The following is a 14597-nucleotide window of genomic DNA, read 5'->3' on the forward strand; positions in this document are numbered from 1 at the left end:
GGGGATGGAGAGCTACTTGACATTCCTCACTAGTTGGTAGCCAGAGGTGTTGAAGGAGTGGAGAGAGAAGATGGAGGGGTACCAGACTTGCCCCAAAGGGCATGGACGGGGTAGGAAGATATGGTGGAGGGAAACAGACATGCCCCATTGTAGTTGGAAGAGTGGTAAAAGGGACAGAAAGAGGGGTGGGGGTAATGAGACATGCCCCACCGGTAAGTAATCTGGAGTGGTAGAAGTGGAAAGAAGAGGGGATGGAGGGGTACTAGACATGCCCCATGTAATTGGGAGGGTGGTAAAAGTGGCAGAAAGAGGGATGGGGGGGGGGGGAGATATGAGACATGCCCAACCAGTAAGTACTTGGGAGTGGTAGAAGTGGAAGGAACAGGGAATGGAGAGCTACTTGACATTCCTCACTAGTTGGTAGCCAGAGGTGTTGAAGGAGTGGAGAGAGAAGATGGAGGGGTACCAGAGTTGCCCCAAAGGGCATGGACGGGGTAGGAAGATATGGTGGAGGGAAACAGACGTGCCCCATTGTAGTTGGAAGAGTGGTAAAAGGGACAGAAAGAGGGGTGGGGGTATGAGACATGCCCCTCTGGTAATGTAACAGAAGTGGTTGAAGTGGAAGGAAGAGAGGACTGATGGGTACCAGACATGCCCTGACAGTGGAGGAAGGGATAGGAAGAGGGAGTAGAGGGGTACTTGACATTCTTCACAGGCAGGTGGCCAGAGGAGGGGATGGAATGGTACCAGCCATGCCCAATCAGTAGGCAGACAGGGGTAAGAGGTAGGAAGATTGATAGAGGACAGTTTGGCATTCCCCACCGGTAGGCAGATGGTTGTGGTTAAAAGAAGTAGGGAAGATGAATGTTTAAAATTACAAATAAATGACATGTGCCCAACGATTTTGGCAGAAAATGTATAGGGACTGAGTAATGAGCATAGAAAGATAAGGGAATCAAGGTAAGTAGGCCCGACACTGTGCTTAAAATGGGTCACTATGTGCAATTAAGAGTTGGTTTTTATTGAAGATGATTTTCAGCAAGTTTTTGTGAGGTTGTTTTTACTTTACTAGTTCAAACAATCAATCTACTGCAGGATAAACAATCCAGAATGAATTATACCAGAGCTCAAGATTAGCTTTAATGGGATATCATATGTAAACAAAATAACAGGGTTCCATCGTTTACATTAAGGGTGCAAATGGTTAACTGTAGTGCATAGCTTATGTTAAGGTCATTGATTTGTTTTTCATGACGTGTCGGGTTGAAATAAGGCCAAATTTATAATCAGTTATCTTCAATTAGCCTTCAGTGTAAGATATAAGATTGTGTTTTTATCTTGGATGTTTTTCATTATGAATGGAACCTTATCTGTGCATTGTAAGTTTGGAAATACTCCAAAATAACAACCCGTAAATATATAAACAACAAAAGTTGAACTACAAAAATAAAAAACTACGAAGATTGATTTGTTTTTCATGACGTGTCGTGTTAAAATAAGGCCAAATTTAGAATCAGTCATCTTCAATTAGCCTTCAGTGCAAGATATAAGATTTTCTGTTTATCTCGATGTTTTTCATTATGAATGGAACCTTATCTATGCATTGTTCGTTTGGGAAATACTCCAAAACACATAAGTAACAACTCCTAAATATAAAAAACAAAAGGTGAACTTCAGATATAAAGAACTACGATGATTCATGAAAAACTAAGCAATGGGTAAAAACAAAAACGACAACAAAAATACACGATTTGGCACAAGAGACCATACAACACTTTAATTTAACACCTACCAAAATCTACAAGTGAATTCAATAGTGCTAGGTAGCATAGCATGACATAGCATGTACTGTTGACATTAAAAACATAGTATAGTAATAATGACTGCTATGAGAGACATAGTTGTTTTTATACCCTCAAGGGGAGTTTACATCGTGCTATCACCCCGAGGCGCTTTTCAAAAGACTATTGACTGGTAGGCGGGGCATGGCTAAAATCACGACTCCAATTTCGACCAATCAGTTAGCTAGATTCCTAAAGTGAGTTATATAAAATATAGTAATAATGACTGCTATGAGAGACATTGTTTTTATGGGCTCTCGGGGTGGTTACATCGTACTATGCCTCAAATATTAAAGCAGTCATTATAATTTTTATGTACCGAAAAGGGTCATAAAATACATGTGCGACTTACCAATCATGGTACCGGTAATCAGGTTTGTTTACGCTATCGAGACCTAGTCTTAATAGGGTGTCTGATCGCGCACCACTCGAGTTTGTATGCTAATATCCTTCCCATTAAGATGGTTTTATTATGATGGATTTTATCAAAATAACAATTAGTAACTAGCTGAAATAAGTTAACTTTTTGTATTTCCATATTTCTCTTTGCCTCTTCAAAACGCTGCAGTGGTCGTCTCAACGTGTTGGCTAATGTCGCCCGTAAGCCTCTGGAGCAGATCTTCTGCCATTTTGACTCCAGACTAGAAGCTGCCGACGAGGTGTGTATTCTGTTGTTGTTTGAAGGATTCAGTGATTCGAACAGGGATCATGTAAAAGCAAATGATATAAGAAAATGTTTCCTGTCCTTGTACTAAATGTAAAGCAGTGTACAAATTTACACTCTTACTTGTTAAGAACTAAAAATACAAAATACCACTCTTATCGTATCGTCTTTTGCATGTTTTAAAGTTGATGGGTGCAAACATTTTTTGGATTTTTTTTTTTTTTGGGGGGGGGGGATTATTTTTCTTCCAAAGAATGTTTCCATGTGTAAATAAAGTAAGATCATGAAACTATGTGTTTTCAGTCATCCATTCAGAGAACACCAATTCCCACAAAATCGCACCTTGCATAATTGCATTCCCTAATTTGTTTATTGCTACCCAGTGTTACATCTGTTGTTATGGAATAGCAAGTGTGATGAACTATCAGTATTGTTGTGTTGTGAATCACTTACCGGTGATACACAGAAATGTTTGTGCTCTTGATTTGTCAAAATGGGAAGAGCCTATCCAAACTTCAAAATGTTACTCCCCTGAATATTGCTTATAGAAACACCTTGCAATTTACCATGGAGAAGAAAAAATAACAATACAAAAATTATAAAAAATTAAATATTTAAAAAAAATCAACAAACAAACAAAATGAACAAAAAATAAATAAAAGTTTAACTTTGCATTGTGACACTATGTACTCCATTCTCTCTTTCAGGGTTCCGGAGATGTCAAGTACCATCTTGGTATGTCCAACTCACGTCATAACCACATCAGCAAGCGCAACATCAACCTGGCTCTGGTGGCTAATCCATCCCATCTGGAGGCCGTCGATCCCGTCGTCCAGGGCAAGACCAGGGCGGAGCAGTACTACCGGGGCGATACCGAGGGTGACCAGGTAAGGAGAGGAACATCAGAGGGGTACTAGAGGGGGCGTGGTTCTGTATCAGGGTGCTAGTTAGCAGGATGTTGGCTTGCTGATGTACTAAACTAAGATTGTTCCATGGGAGGGGAAGATTAAACTGGGACCCATTTCACGAAGCCTTCTTTCAATGACAAATGACAATATTCAGTAATAAATCTGCTGATAACCAATCAGAAGCAAGGATTTCACTAGCTTAAAACAAAAACTGTCATTTGTCACTGATGACCAGTTTTGTGTAATCGGGCCCTGATGAGGCTCTATACAGAGATGCCACTTGCTATGTATATCCAGGATACCTGAGCTGCTTCTGTCCATTATTTGGAAGAGTAAAATAGATTAAAGCCTCTCTAAAGTGTTGGGAGTCCAAAAGATTTGATGGCGAAAATCTACTTCAATTATACAAAGAAGTGGAAGAGGATGTCATTTAACACCAACCTCTGCAAAGATTTCCAGAATAAATGTGTTTGAAGACCAATATTGATGAAAGAAAACAAAATATGGATTTTCTGCGTACAACACAAAACCCAAGTTTTGTATTCTTTCATCAATATTCGTTTATTTGAGATTTAGCGAATTTGGGGCTCTCAACATTTTAGAGGAGATTTCAGATGAATAAATGGGTGAATTCGATTCTTGTTTGATATTGAGCTAACATAGGATTGTACTGTTTTTTTGCAACATCAGTGGAGGACAATTTCCGAAGATGAAGCTTTGGCTTTCGAACCTCGGAATCTTCAATGTTTTATCATTTTATGATTTAGGTGATGAGTATCTTGATGCATGGTGATGCTGCATTCGCTGGCCAGGGGATTGTCTACGAGACCTTCCATTTGTCCGATCTCCCAGAGTACTCCACTCACGGAACCATTCATGTTGTCATCAACAACCAGGTATGGAGATTGACTTTTTGTTAATGCCCCCTTCACATACAATGCATTAACGTGCCTTAAAGGGGAAGTCCACCCTGATATTAAGTTGGTTTTAATAGAAGGAAAATCCTAAAAATGGACCGTTTGTATTCTTTTATGTTGATTGAGAAGTCCTGAAAGGGACTGAGAATTGATAAAGACTCGACACTTCAAACAGGTTGACTGTCCGTTGTCTAAGTTATCTTCGGCATGCAAACCTGTACTTTCAAGTAACATGATTAATTTGATTTAAAAAGTAGTGTGCCTTCAAAAACAAATATATGTTTTTGCTACAAAGTACATTCTCACTTATTGCTCATTGCTCAGTATCCATTTTTCACTTTCAAATATTTTTTAGATTGGATTCACCACCGATCCTCGTTTCTCACGCTCCTCCCCGTACTGTACCGACGTGGCCCGTGTTGTCAACGCACCCATCTTCCATGTCAACGCAGATGACCCGGAAGCAGTCAATCACGTGTGCCAGGTCGCCTCCAAGTGGCGCTGCAGATACAAGAGCGATGTGGTCATCGACTTGGTAAGACTTGTCGCTCGTGTACTAGCATTTTTCTACTAAACAATGAAATCTTTGTATCGTTACTGGCTCAGAGATTGACTGCTACTTTTTATGTACGTCATACAAAATATTTGCAGTTGTAACTTCTCACTTCTTTTGAAATTTGACCAGTAAATTTTCTTTGCCCTTTGCCGGGCTCGCAACAATGTTTATAACTGACAATGAAATATGAACAGGTGTCGTGGTCTAGTGGATAAGGTTTGCGGTTTAAGTACCGCGTCAGCACTAATGTCCTTTGGCAAGACATTAATCTACATTTGTCACTCTCCACCCAGGTGTTGTAAATGGGTACCTGGCAGGAATTTTTTACTATTCTTTGAATGCATTAAGTGCCTTAGGGCAGCTGGGCTAAAACCAGAGTAAAAATAGTACTTTGTAGGTGCCTTGGGCATCCTCTGGTATGGATATGCGTGCAAAATAAATGTGGCTCTTACTATTATTTGAAAGAGCTATTTTTTGTTACCTTCTGTTGTAGGTGTGCTATCGTCGCAACGGTCACAACGAGATGGACGAGCCGCTCTTCACCCAGCCTCTCATGTACAAGAAGATCCGTGGTCATAGACCGGTCCTCAAGCAATACGCTGAACAGAAGATCCAAGAAGGCATCATGACGGAGCAGGAGTTTGAGGTAAGTCACGTTGAGAATTTTTTAGGAGTATTATGTTTAGAGAAAATATAACTCTGCAAAGGCTCAAAATATACTAAGAAGTTTATTTTCCCCTAAATCAATAGTGTTCCAGGTGATCTAACTTTTCCTTGCCATTGTCAATTGCAAGGGTTAATTATATTAGTTTTATCAGTATCTGAACTCTTGAAATATTAAATCTATCAGGTGGTAGTTCTAGATGCAAGTCCCATGTACACATATCCATGTAGTTTCTGCACACAAGGTTTCTTCAACTTGTGACATTTATGTACTTTGGGGGTCCTAAATTCTGTTGGGTACTGATGGAATTCATCTTTGTATTAAATACCAGAAAAGAAGATTGCCTTGATTTTCTGAAAACTGATATCTTTTACTGTCATGAACGTATGCTAATTGTCATAACAAATCTAAATTAGAACATGCTGTCGGTTAATCTGCATGTGTATGCATACAGTTATGGAGATTCTGTGCAAGCACCAGTAATGAGTGTTTAATCTGCACAATTTATATCTTCTATGACTCTTTAACAAATTTTTACGAACATAAGAGATAACATGGTTTTCAGAATATATCTGCACATTTGTAATATTTCTTTCTTAAAACCTGCATCTTTCCTTTCTTTATGTTTGAACAGGAGGAGCAAGATGGATATGATAAGATCTGTGAGGATGCATACCAGAATGCTAAGAAGGTCACAGAGATCAGGAATGCTGATTGGTTGGATTCACCTTGGCACGGTAGGTCATGTGACAGGGGAGCTCGGCTAAAGCTGGGGTAGTAGTAGTACAGCTCTTAGGAACATTTATACTAAGTGCTTTATAAAGTGTTGCTGATATTATCATCATGCTTCAGACAAAAAGATGGCTAAGTGTTTGAATGAAGCAGAGCTTTAATTTTCTAATGAGAGCCATATATTGTTCATCAAGGGCTAGAAATATGGCAAAGTGTATGAACTTAGCATGGCTTCTGTGGAGAAAATAGTATTGTCGGCTGAGCACCAGGGCCCTGTTTCATGAAACTCATTATCTATAACAAATTTCTATGACAAATTTGCTCTCAGCCAATCAGATGCGGCCATGATTTCAGTAGCTTATAACAGTAGCTTGTAACTTGTTATTGATATCAAGTTTTATGAAACAGGGACCTGAAGTTATGAAAACTCTATGAATGGAGCAAAGCTTCCCAGTAGAAAATGTTGTGATATGGTCCACAACAATTTTGGGAAGTGTTCATTATTTTATTAGTAGGTTTTTCTTGGTAGCAGCGAAGACAGAAAAAAATTTAATTACACATTTTCTGAGCTTGAGATGTTTTTAATGAGAATTTTCTATTAGTTCTTGGACATTTGCTTTTGTACCATTACATACTACCTTGATTTGATACTTGACTTTAAAAATTATCTAGTCGAGAGAGGTAACACGAGTATATAAAGCGTTGGGATCTCTTTTTTTTTGCAATGCTGGAAATCGGTTAAGGAGCTCTTAAGCAGTGTTCCACTCTGTGTGGAAACCAGCATTGATAATTCACTAACTACACTAAAACAAGACGTCAGAGTATGTGTTGAATATGTTCTTACCTGTCTCTTTGACCTTTGACCTAGGTTTCTTCAACAAGGAGATCCCTCTTCAGTACCCATCTACTGGTATTGATGAAGCAACCCTGACTCACATCGGAGAGACGTTCAGCACCAACCCAGAGGATCTCACTCTTCATGGAGGTTCGTTAACTACATTTACTATATTAATCAAAGCTGCCCCTTTGCTGAGAAAGTAAATTAATGAAGTCCACTGTGTATAATAAGATATTCATGTATACTACTCTTGGTTAGATTATTATTTATCTTAATGTGTACAATTTTTAGGACCCTGTCAGAAGTGAAAAAATGAAATAGAAGAAGTATATATCAACTGGAGGCTTATATGCCATTGATTACAATGATATTAATTATTTGCCATTTTAGTGCCCGTCTGAAGAGAAATGGCTCTCTGAAAACTTGAAATCTTAAGCTTTAAAAATCTGAAGTTGGCAACCTAAAAACTAGCTATTGACTTTATGACAGCATCTTATGTGGATTAGCATATTCACAGTGGCTTTTCATTAATTAAGCGCGGCTCATCGCCTCAACTATAAAGGCAAGCCGATAGTGTCCACATGTTATGTTGGCACTGTATCTGCAGCAAATTTGACCCATGTTGACCCATATTTGAAGGGGTGCGGAAAATGATGTTTTGATTTGCCTTTGTGCATGAATAAAAAGGGAAAATATTGTTATTACTTTATATTTGTATTGTACATTTATTCAGCTTCCCATTGGTATAAATATCTATTTTTCATTGGTAAAGGGTCTTTAAAATTTGATAGGAATGGAATTAATTCTTGATTTGCTTTTAACATGAGTGCTGGTGAAAGCCATTTTTACAGTATCTCTATATCTGGTTCGATCCCCGACATGGCACTAATGTCCTTTGATAAGGCATTAATCTTCATGTGCCACACTCGACCCAGGTGAGATAAATGGGTACTAGGCAGGATTGAATTCCTTGAAATGCTGGAGCGCTGTAATGGCAGCTACGCTAAAGCCGGGGTAATAATTAGTGCGCCTCAAAATAGAATTTTTAGATAGACGGCGCTATAGATATGCCTATTGTCATTATTACTATCATTATCTGTACCCAGGTCTAAAGCGTGTCCTGCGTAGTCGCATGGACATGGTCAAGAACCGCACCATAGACTGGGCTCTGGGGGAGGCTCTCGCCTTCGGCTCGCTGCTCAAGGAGGGTATCCACGTCAGACTCAGCGGACAGGACGTAGAGAGGGGAACGTTCAGGTTAGTTACCATCAGGGAAAAAATAAATGGGGGTTCGGGGCAAATTTGCCCCTGAAATGCCCAAAAGAGCCCCCGAAAGTCATGAAAGGGCCACAACAAATTTGCATAGAGTGTTATTTTCATGCAAGCAAGCTTGAAAAGTAGCCCCTGAAATTTGTTTAAATATTTGTTTCCCCCTGGTTAGCATGGTGTTTGTGCTAAAGAATAAGCTATCAGACTCTGGACCATATGTGACCCGGCACCACAAAACCAACAAAAAGTCGCAACCAGCGATTCTCCGTAATCAGCTAAAATGTCAATTTAGGTGAAAAAAATAGATTTTTGTTTTTTTGCATTTTCTGAAAGAGTGGTCTTTTCTGTACCTAGTATCAAAATTTGGAAGTCTAAAACATAGTAGAAGATGTGTTTTAAACGGTTTTTCTAGACCAGTTTTTTTTCGCACAGCCTTCGGTCTCTTCCAAAATTTGATCACTTTTCCCGAGCGAAATTATCGTAGTCCGGAAATGGTCGGTCGTTGCTAACGGGTCGTGCTACGAGGGCTGTGATTGGTCCGTTATAGCAATCAGTGCGGCGCGCCATTTTGTTTGTATCCGCTTTCACATCCGAGTTCCAGATTTGCGTTCGTCTTATATTCTCCGTTAACGACTTCGAGTAGCTTGATTGTACATCACATATCCATAATTTGTTGATCAAGAGTAAGAACATTATTATATTTTATACATTTGAGAGTGACAAGTTGCGAAAAAGTCTACAACGTCGTTACAATGCCAGGTTTTGTACGTGAGCAGAGCCGTGGGATGGTACCGGGGTGCACCAACGCAGATGCCCGGGTAGCTCGGGCGGTCAACGAGCTTCCATTAATTATCATCAGGATGGCTACTGGAAATGAAAGAGCAAGTCATAGTAAAAATACTTTGAACCTCCTGTGAGAAAGAAAACAGTATGGGAATTAAGTATAAAGCAAGTTCATAATGTGGTTACAAATAATTGCCCAGATGTATACAAAACAAGATAGGTGACAAGCAGTGTTATGTAAGGGGGAACAAAAAGACTCCGGGTCCACCATGAATAGGCATTGTCTAGTGCAGGTGTCTCGGCACTATGTTGCAGTTCACTTAATCTGTCCAATTACAACTCTATACATTTACAAAATAATAACTTTTGAAAGACTTAAGTCCACACATTGAAACCTCAGAAACATAATGAACAGACTATGTTTGACCATCAGGCCAAATTTCAGCCTAATCTGAAAATCTCTTCATAGTGGTTGCTATGGCCTTTTGATTCACCCTTCTATTGATTTCCCTGTGGTTTGCTTGCTCCGCATGCTTGAATAGCCCCAAACTTTAAAGCTCTCTTTCTCACAATTTAATACCAGTAACCTCCCTCACCAGCTCTTTTCATTCACTAAATTGAAAGGGTTAGGAAGCTTCAATTTGGACAAGAAATATACCATTTTAATGAGGAGAACTTCTTCTTTCATAATCAGATGAAATCAGGAAAATAATTTTTTGCGACTTTTTGGTGGTTTTGTGGTGCTGGGTCACATATGGTACTGGGTTTGGATCCCTGCCATGGCACAATTGTCCTTTTTCAAGACATCTAGAATTTTCACTTTTAAAACAGGTTAAGTAAATGGGTGCCCGGTAGAATAAAATACCCCTTGAGTGCTTGATTGCTAATGGTAGCTCAGCTAATGCTTGGGTAATGATTTTATTCAGCACTTTGTATCTTCGGGAAAAATAAATCCAGCCACTTATGAAAACAATAATTGATGTTTTTGGCTTCCTCTTATATCCATGGTGTAATGTGCCTTAAAGTTTCTACTGCTAAAAGATGCTTGTATCTGGATCATTCATGTTACCAATACAATTTTCATCCTTTCCTGACAGGATTTATTTTGAGGGCTAAATTGATCACATGTTGTTCTTCAAATTGGCAACAAACATTTGTCTGTATGACTACATTGTTAAATGAAGTGTATTGTCTCTGAAAATCATAAACATAGGCAAGAATGTTGAAAAATTAAAAAAAATTATAAGAGTTTGGTTTTAAAAAAAGAAAAGATTTTGAATCTCACTATATGTTGCCGATTTAAGCATTTAAAGCTTCTTTTCTAGTCATATATGAATTCAGTGTTTGCAGACGTTTTTGAACTTTCTGCTCATGAATCTGGCATAATGTTTAGGGCTGTGAATCAAAAGTTTGGACCAAACAAAATGTAAAATGTTTGTCGTGATAGGGTTTATATATCCTTTGTTTCTCTTCTAGTGAACCCTGTCTTCATGTGCACATGTACAAGACAATTAACACTCTCATCCTTTCTCTCCCTCTCTGCGCAGCCATCGTCATCACATTCTGCACGATCAGAATGTGGACAAGAAGCGCCACTACCCCCTCAACAGTCTCTACCCGGACCAGGCCAACTACACCGTCTGTAACAGCTCACTCTCAGAGTTTGGGGTTCTTGGTAAGATTTATTTTTGAAAACTATTTAGTTTTCGGAAGTTGAATTGTTCACAATTAAAAACTATAATGTAACAAGGGTTCTGATCAGTTGCTAATTTTGTTCAAGCCCATTACCCTGTCTATTAAAGCTCTCTCTCTCTCACTCTCTCTCTCTCTCTCTCTCTCAGAGTTTGGTGTACATTGTAAGATTTGTTATAAAAAGCACCTATGAAAATTGAATTCCTTCTTTATTTCTTATATTATTCTTTATTTCTATTTTTTATTGTAATGAAGATAAAAAGGAATTATATTTATTTTATCTTATTTTAACAATTTTAAGATGCTTGAATGCAAGTCTTAAGAATTTCAGGCTGTCGTTATTCTTTTATCTTTCATTGTGTTGAAACATGAAACTTTGAGCTCTTTGACAGTAATACCAGTTTTCACTCTATATCTCACTGTCAGGGTCTGTCGCCTCTCTGTTTCAGGCTTTTACATGCTTCACATTGTACAGTATGTAACAACACGAATGGAGGTTCAGGCTAAATGAGTAAATTTATCTTGTATGTCAGTCTGTGAGAGTGGCACAATTTTTGATTTTTCAGATGTAATGTCATATTCAGTTGACTTAAAATTAATCCTTTTAAACTGACTCCTTCTTTTAATCAGGTTTTGAGCTTGGTTTCTCCATCACCAACCCACGAGCCCTGGTCGTTTGGGAGGCCCAGTTTGGAGACTTCCACAACACTGCCCAGTGTATCGTAGACCAGTTCATCGCAACAGGACAGGCCAAGTGGTACAGGCAGAGTGGTCTGGTCATGCTCCTGCCTCATGGATATGAGGGCATGGTAAGTGTTGGTGGAGGTTCGTGGTGGGGATGTTGGTGGTGGTGGTGATAATGATATTGATACTGATGATGATAGTGATGATGATGATAGTGATGGTGATATGGTGATGATGGAACAGGCAGAGTGGTCTGGTCATGCTCTTACCACATTGATACAAGGGCATGGTGAGTGTTGGTGGTGATGATGGTAATGGTGATGGTTGTTGTGTTGTTGTTGGTGATGATGGTGGTGGTGGTTGTGATGGTGATGGTACAGGCAGAGCGGTCTGGCTATGCTCCTGCCCCATGGATACGAGGGCATGGTAAATGTTAGTGGTGATGATGATGGTGGTGATGATGGTGGTACAGGAAAACCGGATTGATTGTGCTCTTACCACATAGATATGAGGGCATGGTGACTGCCGTTAGTGATGATGGTGATGATGATAGTGATGCTGATGATGATTATGGTGGTGATGGTACAGTCAAAGTGGTTTGGTTATGCTCTTATCACCTAGATATGAGGGAATGATATTAAGTGAAGATGATGGGGATGATAATGTTGGTGATGATAATGATAATTGTAAGAATGATGAAGTTGATGATTTCAATGATCATGATATTTAGTTATTTCAATGACAATGTCATTGATGAAGAAAATTGTGTTGCCTGCAAAATGCAGGACACTATCTTGATGGTTGCTTGAATAAAATTAAAAAATTATAACATATTTCCTCCCAACAGGGACCTGAACACTCCAGTGCTAGACCCGAACGTTTCTTACAGATGTGCAATGAGGATGCTGATGTGATCCCAGTAAGTGCTTCTTCATCACTAAAGCCTCGTCCAGATATGACATGGCAAAACCATTTCTTTTAAATGATGACGTAAAGAGTAATATGCATCACATTTCTGTATTTATAATACAGAGCTAAGGGGATATGTACAGGACCTTTGTTGTGCGCAGTTGCCATTCATTTACATGTTTTATAAAACATGTGGCAGCTTTTATGCGGCGGTTTTATTGCATCATATCTGAACGAGCCTTAACAAGTTTTGAGGTAGAAGTCAGAATAATGTGAGAATAATCTTTCAAATCAGGGAAAATCAGGGAATTTCATTGACTCCAAAAGAGTGTAGAAATTCTCTTATCTTTTTTTCTCATGTCCAAACAGCACATCAACTGGATGATTTGCTATGGTGACTTTCTAGCGTGTAAAATGCTTTCTATAATGATCCCAGAATTTTTGAAACTCTATCATGGAAAATAGGACATTTGGTTATCATGGAATGATGAGATTCATGTTTTCAGATACATACCAGTAATGCGAAATTCTCAATATTCAAATTACAACTACCCACAGAATGCAATTAATAATTAAATTGATTTCAGAAACGTGATTCATATGAAATGGGAAATATGTAAGATATACCCTAATCTATGTATTAGAACAATATTATAAATTGTATTCCAATGTTCTTCTTGTTTCTGTAGGAGAGGAATGGTGACCTGGAGGTCAAGCAGCTCTACGACTGCAACTGGCAGATCCTGAACTGCAGCACACCGGCAAATCTCTTCCACGCCCTCAGAAGACAGATTCTTCTCCCCTTCCGCAAACCAGTAAGTCCCCATTCATGCCAAGTAATATCAGTGAAATCCTATAAGCATATGGACATTTCCACATATATATCTCATAAGAAACAGAACTACCGGTATGAGGCACATTACGCTTTAATATGTAACTTGATCTTGTCATGGCGAAACAAATTTGAGGTGATTTCTCATATTATATGGGAACGAGGCTTGAGGCTTAAAATGGTAATATTGAAACACTGAGGGTTGGAAAGCATTATTTATTATTTCTTCCTTTCTTTCTCTTGCAGCTTGTGATCTTCACACCTAAGAGTCTGCTTCGTCATCCTGATGCAAGGTCATCATTTGATGAGATGAACGAAGGTAAGATCACATTTAATCCTTCCTGAAATGCAGTTTCCTCCAGAAATTACCCCAGCAGGTTACAGCAGTTTTCATGACAATTTGACAAAATTCTACACAGGGAATATGTTTTGTTCTTGGAAAGTATTTTCATTTATTTTTGCTCTTTGTGCAACTAATATAATTGAATGTCCAGTTTTGCTTATTTTTGACATTTTGAAAGTATTATGAAAGATTTTAAATTGTCATTTCCATTTGGGTAAATGCTTAACACTTTCTAAGATAAATAATAGCTTCAATATGATCAACAGTTGGTTTGCAGAAAAGATTAACACAATTTGTTTTTTTAATTTTTCGAAAAATTCTGTGGTGCATCAGATGTGATTTCGCTAGTTTGCAGCACAGAACTTCACAAATCAAAACCACTTGTGAATTCCTAAACCTTTTAAGCAAGTGAAAGAATTCTGGTCTTTCAGTGCTGGTAACTTAAATAAAATTAATTCTGTAAAAATATGGAGAACAACAGGGATGCCAGTTTTCAGGCAATAGCCTGAATTCTCGCTACCCTAAATAGGTACGAAAATCTCGAAATTCGCGAGACGAGGTAATTTTCACTCTCTCGGGTCGTCACTGCAACTTCCGGTATAGAGTCCCATCCCAAGTCACGGCCTTCATCCACCCCCATTTTTCAGGGTTCTTACGCTTGAAATCATGAGCCCAGCACTGTGCAGCCTCACAAAAGAAAACCATCGTCACTGATGTCAAAAGACGCAAAAAACAACGAATGAAATGTTCAAATAAACGTTGAAATATTTGCGAAAAAAAAACAAGACCGAGCAGACGACATATTCGGTGCATACACGTTGTGTGGCGACGGCGTTTTACGTTTGCGCTATCGCGCCGCCTGCACAGGAAGCTGTAATGTCGAAAAGCTATCCCATAATGCAATGCGCGTTTTCAGGATTTTCCCCGGATCTCGGCAGAATCGCTATTTGGGGTAGCGAGAATTC

The 14597-nt window shown here is 38.9% G+C and overlaps 1 protein-coding gene across 2 annotated transcripts in view; it reads left to right on the forward strand.

Moving 5' to 3' along the window:
* The window catches only part of LOC587800 (2-oxoglutarate dehydrogenase, mitochondrial), a 55149-nt gene that overhangs the window by 35057 nt on the left and 5495 nt on the right, over positions 1-14597 (forward strand). For both annotated transcript variants that reach the window (XM_030979728.1, XM_030979729.1), the window contains exons 7-19: positions 2410-2500; positions 3213-3392; positions 4181-4309; positions 4686-4865; positions 5380-5532; positions 6185-6287; positions 7151-7267; positions 8227-8377; positions 10720-10847; positions 11495-11673; positions 12396-12467; positions 13147-13272; positions 13536-13608. In XM_030979728.1, the coding sequence (XP_030835588.1) occupies positions 2410-2500; positions 3213-3392; positions 4181-4309; positions 4686-4865; positions 5380-5532; positions 6185-6287; positions 7151-7267; positions 8227-8377; positions 10720-10847; positions 11495-11673; positions 12396-12467; positions 13147-13272; positions 13536-13608 (1682 nt within the window). The remainder of the gene's footprint in view (positions 1-2409; positions 2501-3212; positions 3393-4180; positions 4310-4685; positions 4866-5379; positions 5533-6184; positions 6288-7150; positions 7268-8226; positions 8378-10719; positions 10848-11494; positions 11674-12395; positions 12468-13146; positions 13273-13535; positions 13609-14597) is intronic.

Source organism: Strongylocentrotus purpuratus, unplaced genomic scaffold, assembly GCF_000002235.5.
Source record: "Strongylocentrotus purpuratus isolate Spur 01 unplaced genomic scaffold, Spur_5.0 spur5_scaffold_10, whole genome shotgun sequence".
Taxonomy (NCBI): Eukaryota; Metazoa; Echinodermata; class Echinoidea; order Camarodonta; family Strongylocentrotidae; genus Strongylocentrotus; species Strongylocentrotus purpuratus.